Raw genomic sequence first — 10899 nt, forward strand, 5'->3', positions numbered from 1 at the left:
GCTTATTAAAAACTCAGCTCCATTTTATTACAGCTCAAGGTAGAGAAAGTTAAAATGTAAGCCCCCATTTGTATTCAAAATTAACTCAACTCTGGATTAATCCGCACAATCGTAAACCAGGGGTAGGCGTGCAGACGCGGATAAGACAGGACTCGGCGCATCCAAGCCCCGGGGCGCAGCGCAAGCTCTCCCCGCGTGCAGGCATTTATGAAGTCCTTTACAACGTGCAGTCAAAGAGGTTAATTGAAAAATTTCTTAATGTCATTATGAAAGAACTAGATTAACCCAAGTTAATTCACTTTATTGTTCAAAATAAAGAGGAATAAGCACTGAACTCACTTGCAAATTTGGGGCGTGAATTAGGGGTGAGATGTTGTCTTTAAGGACTCTGCCAGTTTAATTAAGATATGGAAAATTACTTATTGTTCTTCCCCACTAAAGTGCTAGGAATTAACAGGCAAACGTGGAGCCTGGGCCTTTCATATCTCCGCCGTGTGTGTGTGTGTGTGTTTGTTTAATACCCATAAGACTCCGTCATTAAACCTCAGGCCTGGGCTGGGCCTCGTCACGCTCGCCTCCCACAGGCCTGTCTGGAGCGGGAGCGAACTTTGAAAACCAGGGACACCGTGGTCACCACAACCGTGCCTTCCCTCCCGTCTGGGCCTTCCTGCCACGTGGGTCAGGCGGGAGGGGTTGGGGTGGGTTCTGGGTCTGTCCTCACTGCAGATGGAACTGAGTTGACAGCTCTTCCTCAGAAGAGCAGCCTCTCTGGCTCCTCCCCTGAAGTCCCCCCTCTGCTCTTCCTCCAGGAAGTGTTACTCAAGAGGGCAGCCGACCTCGTGGAAGCCTTATACGGGATGCCCCACAACAACCAGGTAGGCGAGGGCAGCTTGACCCGCCGCCCGCCCCGGGGTGACCGCGACCTTGGATGGCCAGCGGCCTGGGTCCAGCGCGGGCTTGCTGCGCAGGCGCACGTGTGTCCTCCCGCGTGGCTGACGGGGGGAGCCTCCGTCTGCCCGTCTGCGCCCTCACGCTACCTACGCGAGTAGAAAATGACCAGTCAGTGCCGGGAACCAAAAGCACGGGGGCTTGTTCCAGGAGAAGCCACCTCACAGTCTGTCCAGTGGATTCAGTGGCAGGCAGACTGGGGCTTTTGGGGCCCAGGGGTCTCTGGGGAGCAGAGACTCTGGGGCACTTCTGTGTGGACGTGGACCTGTTTCTCTGACCCTGAGTCCAGCGCCTTCCATGCAGCCCTGGCCCCGTGCGTCCCTCGGGGCCTTTGGGCTGCGGGTGCAGAGTGGAACAGACAGGGTGTTCAACTCTTCTCCTAAGGGAGGTTCTTTTCTCATTAAAAAATATGTTCTGACACAGTCTGGACCAAAGGACGGTGGGATGCTTCCACTGTTTGCCCGTCAGAGCGAGGTGGAGGGGCTGGGCGGGGGCTGGAACTGGGCTCCCCGGATGGGGTCTGCGAGCCGAGGGCAGCCTGGCCTGGGTGTGACGGGCCCCTCCTGCCCCAGGAGATCATCCTGAAGCGAGCGGCTGACATCGCCGAGGCGTTGTACAGCGTCCCTCGCAACCACAACCAGATCCCCACCCTGGGCAACACCCCCGCGCACACGGGCATGATGGGCGTGAACTCCTTCAGCAGCCAGCTAGCCGTCAACGTCTCTGAGACGTCACAAGCCAATGAGCAAGGTACGCCGCGCCTGGGCCACCCCTTCCCTAGACGCCCAGACAGGACGGTGGGACGTAGCTGCAGCCGACGGTGCCCTGAGGCCAGCGGGGACGTGGGCAGCGCCCCGGGCCCCGCAGCTTTGCCCGGGGAGGCCCTCAGGCAGAGGAGGCTCAGAGAACCCAGGAACGGAGGCAGCCGCTGCAGGGGCTGCCACGCGGTTTCCTGGTGTTTGCTAGCCGTTTCCTTGAATTGATTCTTGAGTGGCTTTGCCTTCCTGGAAAGGCTGGGATAAGCCTTAGGATAGCTGTGACGTAGGGAGCCACGGGACCCTTCCTGGATGCGTTGCGCGGCGGGGGCGGGGGTGGACTCGGTTTCTGAGCTGGGAAGGCATACGTGGAGAGAAGCGCCTGTTCCCCACCTGAACCTTACCTGTTTCCGGCCGCTCTAAAATCCACGCGGGCGGTAATCTCAGAAAACACCTCCCTGGACGGCTGCTCGGCTCCCATTCACCCTCATCCTGCGGCCGGAGCGAGGCTCCTGCTTCCCCCTCCCCGCACCGACAGAAATAGCAACCGTAGAAATGAAGACCCCAAAACAGCCTTTCCTGGGGAGTTGCGGCCACAAACAAGCTCTCCTTGTCAGCCGTGGCATTTGAAGGTCTGCAGAGGCCGAAAGTTCACCCAGTGTGGGGGGACAGCCCGGCAACCGCGCTGTTGATAATTGCTTCTAAAGAGAAACGTGAGAGCAACTGACGGTTAGATCGAAGCGCGCTCGGGCCGGCTGTCGAGGCCGCCGGAGACAGGACTGGGCTCGGTGAGGATGCTCAAGCCGGGCTGCGTGACGAGGTTGTCTGAGCCGGCGAGAGGCGCTGGGGCTGGAGGAAAGCATACGGTCAATTAAAAGTGTTTAATAGATGATAGAGGTTTGCGGGGAAACCCCCCCCAAGTGTCTCTCCCTGATAATAACGTTATTTTTGGCCGGGGGGGGATTTTAACAGTCGGCTACAGTCGCAATACAAGCAGCGTGTCCCCGCGAGGCTACGTCCCCAGCAGTACTCCCCAGCAGTCCAATTACAACACAGTCAGCACTAGCATGAATGGATATGGAAGTGGCGCCATGGCCAATCTAGGGGTCCCGGGCTCGCCTGGATTTCTTAATGGCTCCTCCGCTAACTCTCCCTACGGCAGTAAGTGTCTGTTTTTGTCACACGTCATCACACAGATTCGTGCTCGCTGCGAAGTCAAATGTGTGCGTTGCTTGGATGTTCTGTGGTGTGAGCTACTGGATAAAAGGAAGGGTGGCTCCGGAGGCTGGGCGTCCACGTGACGACAGTAAATTGACCTAAAACGGGCCCCACGCGGTCACATTGGAAACCCAAACAAAATCGGCACCAAACGGGGCTGCCCAATTGGAAACGAAAGTCCAACGCGAGCATTTGCCTGTTATCCAGAGAGTGGCCAAGCCAGAAACATCTCGTGCTTGCTCTGCTGGCCCGACGTTCCAGGCGAGGCCCTGGAGCGCTCTTTGTCGTGTGGCCGTGCCCGGCGTCGCGCGTCCTGACCATCTTTGCTTTGTTGCAGTAGTGCCGTCCAGCCCCACCATGGCAGCCTCTTCGGTCACCCTCCCTTCAAACTGTAGCAGTACACACGGCATTTTCTCATTCTCACCTGCCAATGTCATCTCTGCAGTGAAACAAAAGAGCGCCTTCGCGCCCGTGGTCCGGCCCCAAGCTTCCCCTCCTCCTTCCTGCACCAGCGCCAATGGGAACGGACTGCAAGGTGAGGGCGCGCGCTGGCCCGAGCCCGCGGCCTGGGAGCGCCCGGAGGTCCCTGGGGCAGGCCAGGCTGGGCCGCAGGGCCCGGGGGTGCGGGTCTCTCCCTGGGGGCGGGAGCTCCGCCCTTCCCCTGGGCCCACCCTCCGGGGCTCCTGGCAGGGCTGCCCTGGCCATTGCATGCTCTCCCTCATCTGCCACGGGGCGACACAGCCCCCCACCCGGTGCTCCTGGAAATGACCCCCGCTCATTCAGCCCCCACAAGCAGGTTCTTCCTCTTGGTTGATGAAACCCATTCCCTCATCCTTCCAACACGCCTTAAGTGTCCCTCTGGGAAAGCGGTGCATCCCCACAGGGAGTGAACCACGTGGGAAAGAACACGGGCCGTGGTGAAGGCCAGCAGCGAGGGCAGGTGCCAGCCCGTAGCCCCTGGGCCTCCTTACTCACGAGGCAGCGGGACAGCCTCAGGCCTGGGGTGGTGGGTCACGGTGCCGCCTGCAGTGCCCACCTCGAAGGTGGCCTGCTCTCGCTGTCCCGAGCCTGAGCCCTGATTCTCTGCCTGGTCTGACGGGACCCACGAGGCTGTGTGGTCCTCGGGAAGGCGCGTGCACCTAGACCCAGGGCCATGCATGCACCGGCGCTGGACGGGAGTTGGTTTTTCTAGGCGATCTCTTTCAAAGACTCAAGAGGGAGACGGTCCCGCCCGAGGGCAGCGGGAGGCCCCGCCTGGCACAGCCGCCCACAGACGGGGCCGCGCGGAGCAGGCACCCAGCGCCCGCCCAGTGCCGGGGCCCTCTGGGCAGTGGCAGGCGGGGCCGCGTGAGGGCCCCTAGGCCTCGTGGGCTCGCACGTGGCTCTTGGTGACTGCCCGAGGCCCACAGGCTCTGAGATTAAGTGGCCGTCATCTGGCCTCTTTCAGACACCACCTTTGGTATATGCTCCTCCCGGTGAAAACCAAATCCAGTTACTCCTTTAAAACATGAACCCATTCAACCAGTATTTACTGAGCGCCTACTATGTGCCAGGCTCTCTGCTGGGTGCTGAGGACGTTCCCGTGGAGAAGACAAACTGGCCCTTTTGTGAAGTCGGTGGCATATTTCACTTTGATGAACTAATGCTCAAAAAAGGAACTGGAAAGGTATCAGTGATTTGAAATAATTGTCTGCACAACACCTGTTAGCGTGAGAGGGTCGCCCAGCCCCAAAGGGCCGCCTCCTGGCCTGCGAGCCGGCAGCGGTCACCAGACCACAGGCGCTTAAGAGGCAGGTGGCCGGGTGCCACGGCCCTGCCCGCCGTCCAGGCGGTGCCGAGGCCCGTTGAGAGGTGGCGCCCCGGAAGCCGTGTGTACACACACAGGCCTTCCAAACCATAAAGTTGTAACGGTGAGTCGGAGATAAATTAATATTGTGGAAATTAATGAACTGAGAAATTGAAGCTGCCGTCACTACACGAACAAATGTGTGAATGTGTTCTACATAAATTAACGAGAACGATCACTGACAAAAATTAAACAACACTAAAGTTAAAAGATCTTAAATCACATTTGCACCAGGAGTTCACGGGGAGGTGTCCACTGCACTTGGCGTCTTAGCGCAAGTTTTCTCTTTTGTTGCAAGAAGAGAAAGGACACGCTCCCTACGGTGGAGCCGTGACGTGTGTCTCCTGAGGGCCCCTGGCCCCGCGTTGCAAACCAGGTGGGCTGTGAGTGGCTTTGATCTTGGCAGGCCCGCGACTCACCATTACGATACAGAACCATCCGCAGGAGGTCCGAGGCAGGGGCTGAGAGCAGAGGGGAACCCGCCGGCCTTGGCTGGCGTCACAGAAGTGACCAGGTTAGCTCACGTCTGCCGACAGAGGTGGCCTCTGGGGAGTCCCGGCCTCCGTCTGCTAGAAGCCAGCCACTGAGGTGTGTGGGCAGCGGCCCCTCACACACAAAAAGGCCAGAAGCCTTTCCCTTTGCCACGTGAGGTCTTTGAGGAAAGGGCCCTGGGGGTCCGTCCCCACACGCACCCCCATCCCGTGAAGCAGGTGCCCTTAACCGAGCCCACGGCTGGTTAACAGAGGATGGTGCCAACCCCCTGTCACTGTTGACCAGAGCCCAGGGAGGCCCGCCCCCCCCCCCCCCCCCACCGCCCCGGGTGAGAGGCGCCCCTGACCTGCCCCCTCTCTCTTTCAGCTATGTCTGGGCTGGTAGTTCCGCCAATGTGAGGGGCTCTGCTACCTTCCGCCGCGCCCAGCGTCCAAGGACGGACTTCAGGGGACACGTTAGTACATAAGAGGTGCTGATGGAGACGGTGTCTTCAGTACATCAGCAGCGGCCGAAATGCTACAAAAGACTTTGTTTAAAGATTTTATTTAAACTATTAAGAATCAACATGCAAACAACCTACTTCTTCATGAACAATTCCATTTTATTGACTGAACTTTTCTCATATTTTCACATTTCTCAGTCCTGGAGAATAAGGAAAACAAAGCGACGCCTATTTTGTATAAAGTTTCTGACTCCGTCTTGGCTGTGTCTAGTACTTGCTATGTGTTGGGAGAAACTTTGTGAATGCACCGTTTTGATGATCATGAAACACTGATGAAAAACGCCTCCAGACATTTTTCTGTACTCATACTTAGATCCACAATGGTTGTGTATCTCTATAATGTGAAATATTTTTTTGTGGTGACGAAAGGGGGCCAAGGAGGTCTGAGCCATCAAACTGGAAGGAAGGAAGACGATACGATTAGGGGAACTGGGGTGACGGGAGGGGAGGGTTTGTCATTGCTTAACTTCATCTTCATGAAATGAGACTTTGTAACTTATTGTAGTTAGGAATTGTAACTTTGATATTGAATTCTCTTGCCTTCAACAAGCACACTGACAGAGAAAAAAAAAAAAAAAAGCTACTGTCTGTTGGTTAAAATATTCTCCCACTGCTAGAGCTTCCTGTTAAGCAAGTGTGATCTGCGACATTTTTTTCAACTTTTGCTAGCACTGTATACTATTTGCATTCTTAGGCTACTGTGAGGTCCATGTTTCTTGTACCAGAAATTGTCCTTTTGACTTCTAGATCCTTCTTCCCTGATGTGTTTTGTATGTGGTTATAAAATTGTAGACTTTTGTGATTTTGCCAAAGTTGTAGCTAAATATTTATACACTTGTCTTGAATTTTTTTCAGATCCACTTAAATATTTAGGAAAAAAAACAAGTTTTATTCCTTATGCGTCTTATAAGGAATAAAATGGTCTCCATTCAACACTTACTTTTCCATGAACACTTGCTGTTGCTAAGGGACTTTATTTTGTAACATATCAATTATAAATATTGTATTTATCTTTGAAATTTTGTACATTGCTTTTCCCGCCATTTTCGGTTCTTGTTTCCTTGTCTGTGTTGGTTTTTGATCATGGCCTAGTGTTGTGATGCTGGGAAGAGCATTAAGCCAAGAACTGTCTGTTTGATCTGTTTTGTTCAGTGAACCAGCGTCCTTGCATTTCATTTGTACTTCTAAAATTTGCTATTGTTTAGACTTTCCGTGCTTTTTTTTTTTTTATTTTGAGGAAAAGTCAAATTCATTGTTTATTTTTATATTATTTTTAAGTTATCTGAACAAATACTTTTGAAGAAAAAAAGTTCGTTGTATAGTCAAAACAAAACGGTGCCACCCGGCTGTGACAAATCCTAGTAGAGTCCGTGCATGTGGAACGGCCACGGACACCGTTTGGGGCTGTGTCCTTCTTTTATTTTTTATTTTTTTGTAGAATGTAAAAAGTCATTTTAGCTGCCACCCATGACTTTGCCACATAGCTGAACTGTGTTTACTGGAAAAATTCAGAGGCCTAAAGTTTAAAATAAAATTTACTTCTGATGTTTTAATTAAAATGTTTGCCACATTAACTTCTCTGATGCCTTAAAAGTGGACTTCTTTAAAGAACCTTTGTGCTGTTTTATCACAGGCTTACACCACGATTGTTAATCAAATTTCATTTGGAGATTTATGGTGTAAAACACACACACATACACACACACACGCACGCACAAGCCCGGAGACCCCCGTGTCACTCCTGTCTGCATCTGGTTTTGCTGCATCCCGTGTCCCCCTAAGCCCACCTCACATTCAGAGAGGTTTCGGGGGACCCACAGCCACCCCTCCTTTAAAATTCCTTTTTAACAATACTTTTTTGGTGGTCAGAACCCAGCAGCACTGTCTGTACTTTCTAAACTGGAATGACCTCCTTCGGACACTGTACCTGTTAGTGCCAAACCTGCGGTGAGACCAAGAGGGTCGTTTTTTTCCCCTTTGCAGACACAGCACAGCACACATTTTGCAAACTGCAACAGAAATCAAATCTAAAACAAAAAGGAGGAACTTTTAAAAATTTTTTTGGCAAAAACCAAAACAAAACAATGCAGGACTAAATCAAAGGATTGGAACGTCCCCAGGGGTCAGCGGGTCGCACTCTGGCCCTGTGACCAGCCTGAGGGGTCACTTTGGAACGCGGTTGCCTCCACTTTGTTTTGTGTAAGTAAGGGTTTGACCTAAAACGAGCTCCCGGGTGCACGTAAGGATGTTCGCGCGTCTCCGCGTCCCCGCCCTCGGTTTGTGTTTAGATTAATTAGTCGCCCTCATGGCTTCATCGTCTCAGAGCTGAGAGCTCCACTAAATGGTAGATTTTACTGTTAAAGACCCTACAATAAGATTGTTTTATCTGTACATTTTTTCAGATATTTAACTGTATAAAAATGTTCATTTTACACAATATTTAATTAAAGTATTTCTTGTCTGTGAATTTCACTTCGGGTAATTTGATCTGTTTTGATTATTGAAATGGCTTGCTCAACATGCAACCGTTACATTGGGTGGGGTGGGGGGTTCGTTTGCACACCCAGAGCTCTCTTGGCCAAGAGAAAAACGCGACCTAGAAGCACCTTCCCCAGGGTCATCAGCCCGCAGCCGCTCACCTGCGCTGCACAGAGAGATGCTTGTAGTTAGGTGGCTCTGGTCCCCAGCGGGGCCACCTGTACGTATGTGGCAGGCCCACTGGAACGTCTGAACGCGACTCTGGGTCAGCCCGGGGGCCGCAGCAGCACTGTGGCCCATAAAGAGCCTCGAGGCTCGCGGGGGGCTTGGTCGCCCCTCCCCCCTGCCCCGGCCAGCCCGCCCCAGGCCCTCCTGCCTCAGCCCCTGCTTCTGAACTGGAGATCTGGCAGGTACAGGACGGGGCTTTGGCTACTCAGACACGTGCCTCACTGGGACAGGACCCAGCTCGGAACGCTCCGGTGAGACGGGCAGAGGTCAGGGCACCTGCACCGGGAGCCTGAGCCCTGACCTGAGGGTCGGCATCGCCAGTGCCGTGGTCAGCGCCGTGGTGTGGCAGACCCCGTGCACACACACCCGCCCCCGGGCTGCGTGGGGGTGGCCAGAGGCGCCGCGGGGATGAGATGTGCCGCCGGCACCGGGGATCTGTCTCTCGCAGCCGCGTTCGGCTCCTGTGCGTTTTCGGCGCCCGCGCCGCATTTCATTCTGTGCTTTCCATTTTCTCCTCAATGAAAGGCTGGGTTGCGTGTTTTGGCTCGCAGCTCCCCAACACATACACATAAGTGTGATCCAAATGAGCACTCACAAATGTCATCTTAATTACTTGTTCTGCCGAGCAAAACAGGGAACGATTATTCAAAACATAAAGAAACCCGTGAATACCTTTCTCTCCTGCCGGTGACAAGCAGATGCCTCTGACTGCATCCTCGTTTCTGCCTTAAAGAGACAGCAAAGAAAGAGGCTCGTGGGGTACAAGGCTGTGGCCGGCCCCCTCCTCCCCCTTCCCTCCCGTTCCCTCCTCCTCGGGCCGGTCCCCACGTGCTGGGGACCAACATCGCCTCCTCCCTACTCTGAGCCGGTGCCAGGGATGCCCGCTCGGGTGGGGTAGGGGCTGCCTCCTGGAGCTGCTTGCCGGGGCCCTGCCACCTGGGGGAGGGAAATTATTTTGTTTGTTTGAATCCGAGTTGAGAACTGCAGTCTCTTCAAATAGGTGCCAATTATTATCAGGCGCCTTCCAGAGTCTTCCAAGCTTTTAAAGATTATTCAAAGCACTTGAAATGGGCTTCAATCTGATGCCTCATTTCATTGCATTAAACAGCCTAGTTAATAAAGAATCGATATATTCAAAGGGCAAGGTTATCTTTTGTCTATAAGGGGTGGTGTCATTCTGAACCTTTTATAGTTCAAATGCTGAAAAAGACCTCATGGAATCCATGCTCATCAAGCAGGTCAACGGGAGCATTAAAGAGGACCCTGAAAGGAGGGGACGCCCGCCCCCCCTCCACCACCCCTGTGAAACAGCCCTGCCTTATCTCCCAGCTCGGCACCCAGAGAAGTCCTCAGAAAATGTCAATTTCTCATCAAGACAAGAGGCTGCAATGATCACGTTTCCCAGAGAATACACACAATTAAGAGAACGCAGAGGGGCGGCTGCGGCGGGATTTGCGGTCCTTCTGTCCCCACGAGCTGCCAGCTCCCTCCCAGCAGATAATAAGAGTTGTTGATAACTCAAGTGTCAATATGCCAAAGAGCGAGTTGTGAATGTGAGTCCTTGTGCTCTGAGCCCGCCCGGCCGATCCCAAGCCCTGATAACGGCGCAGCTGCCAACGGACACCCCGGGTTGGCCTCACAATTAATGCGATGAATAAATCACACAAAAGAGTCGGGATGCTTTATGCTTGGTGAGACAATCCCCTGCTTTACCCTTCAAGGATTCCTTTTATGTTGGAATAAGGTTGCTTTTAATGAAATTTAAACTCATCAGAGGAAATCAAAAACCTCCAATCAGATTACAAATTGATTTTTTGGTCATTTGTCATTCCCAGTCTAGGACCGCGGGTTTCACGGGGAGCCAGCACGCACGCGGCTCCCAGCCCCTGGCCTGGGGACAAACCAGAGAAGCTCCCGACCCTGTGCAGACTCACGTGCGGTCTCCCCACCACCCGCGTCTGGCAAAGGGGACCCACGACGGCAGCGGGCACCCATCAGCTCCAAATCCAGCCGAGGCTTAACCCGGGGACCTCCTCCCCGGAAGCCACGGTCATTTCTAGGTCTGCAGTCATGACCCACTGGCGGTGGCCAACACAGACACGTTCTCTTGGGACTGCAGTGAGTTTTGGTTTGTACCCGGCATACCCTGAATCTGCTCTGTGCCACCCCACGTGGAGCCACACAGAGCATGTAGGCGCTACATCCCAAGAGCCCACGATGTGGGGTGGAGAGAAAACACGGCCAGTCCCACTTGGCCATCCAGTCTGCCCAGGGAGCCGTCCACAGCGGCTGCCTCCCGGGGTTCTCCTGTTGATCCCTGGAAGGACTTTGAGCTTCCTGAGGACAAGACAAGGCTGTGCTTTCCTCACCTTCCTACCCCTACATTGAGGGCACACAGTCGAGGCTGCACAGAGACAGGGTCCCACCAAGCG

General features: G+C 53.9%; 1 protein-coding gene across 5 annotated transcripts in view; it reads left to right on the forward strand.

Moving 5' to 3' along the window:
* Positions 1–8187, forward strand: part of EBF3 (EBF transcription factor 3) — a 117037-nt gene extending 108850 nt beyond the window's left edge. Inside the window, exons 12-17 of one of the 5 annotated variants that reach the window (XM_057736436.1) lie at positions 810–875; positions 1521–1698; positions 2676–2864; positions 3259–3456; positions 4475–4587; positions 5626–8187. In XM_057736436.1, coding sequence (XP_057592419.1) covers positions 810–875; positions 1521–1698; positions 2676–2864; positions 3259–3456; positions 4475–4587; positions 5626–5643 — 762 coding nt within the window. In that variant the 3' untranslated portion in view covers positions 5644–8187. The remainder of the gene's footprint in view (positions 1–809; positions 876–1520; positions 1699–2675; positions 2865–3258; positions 3457–4474; positions 4588–5625) is intronic. The other 4 variants (XM_057736438.1, XM_057736440.1, XM_057736437.1 and 1 more) reach the window with 4 other exon arrangements.
* The last annotated feature ends 2712 nt before the right edge of the window (positions 8188–10899 follow it).

Source organism: Hippopotamus amphibius, chromosome 5, assembly GCF_030028045.1.
Source record: "Hippopotamus amphibius kiboko isolate mHipAmp2 chromosome 5, mHipAmp2.hap2, whole genome shotgun sequence".
Classification (NCBI taxonomy): Eukaryota; Metazoa; Chordata; class Mammalia; order Artiodactyla; family Hippopotamidae; genus Hippopotamus; species Hippopotamus amphibius.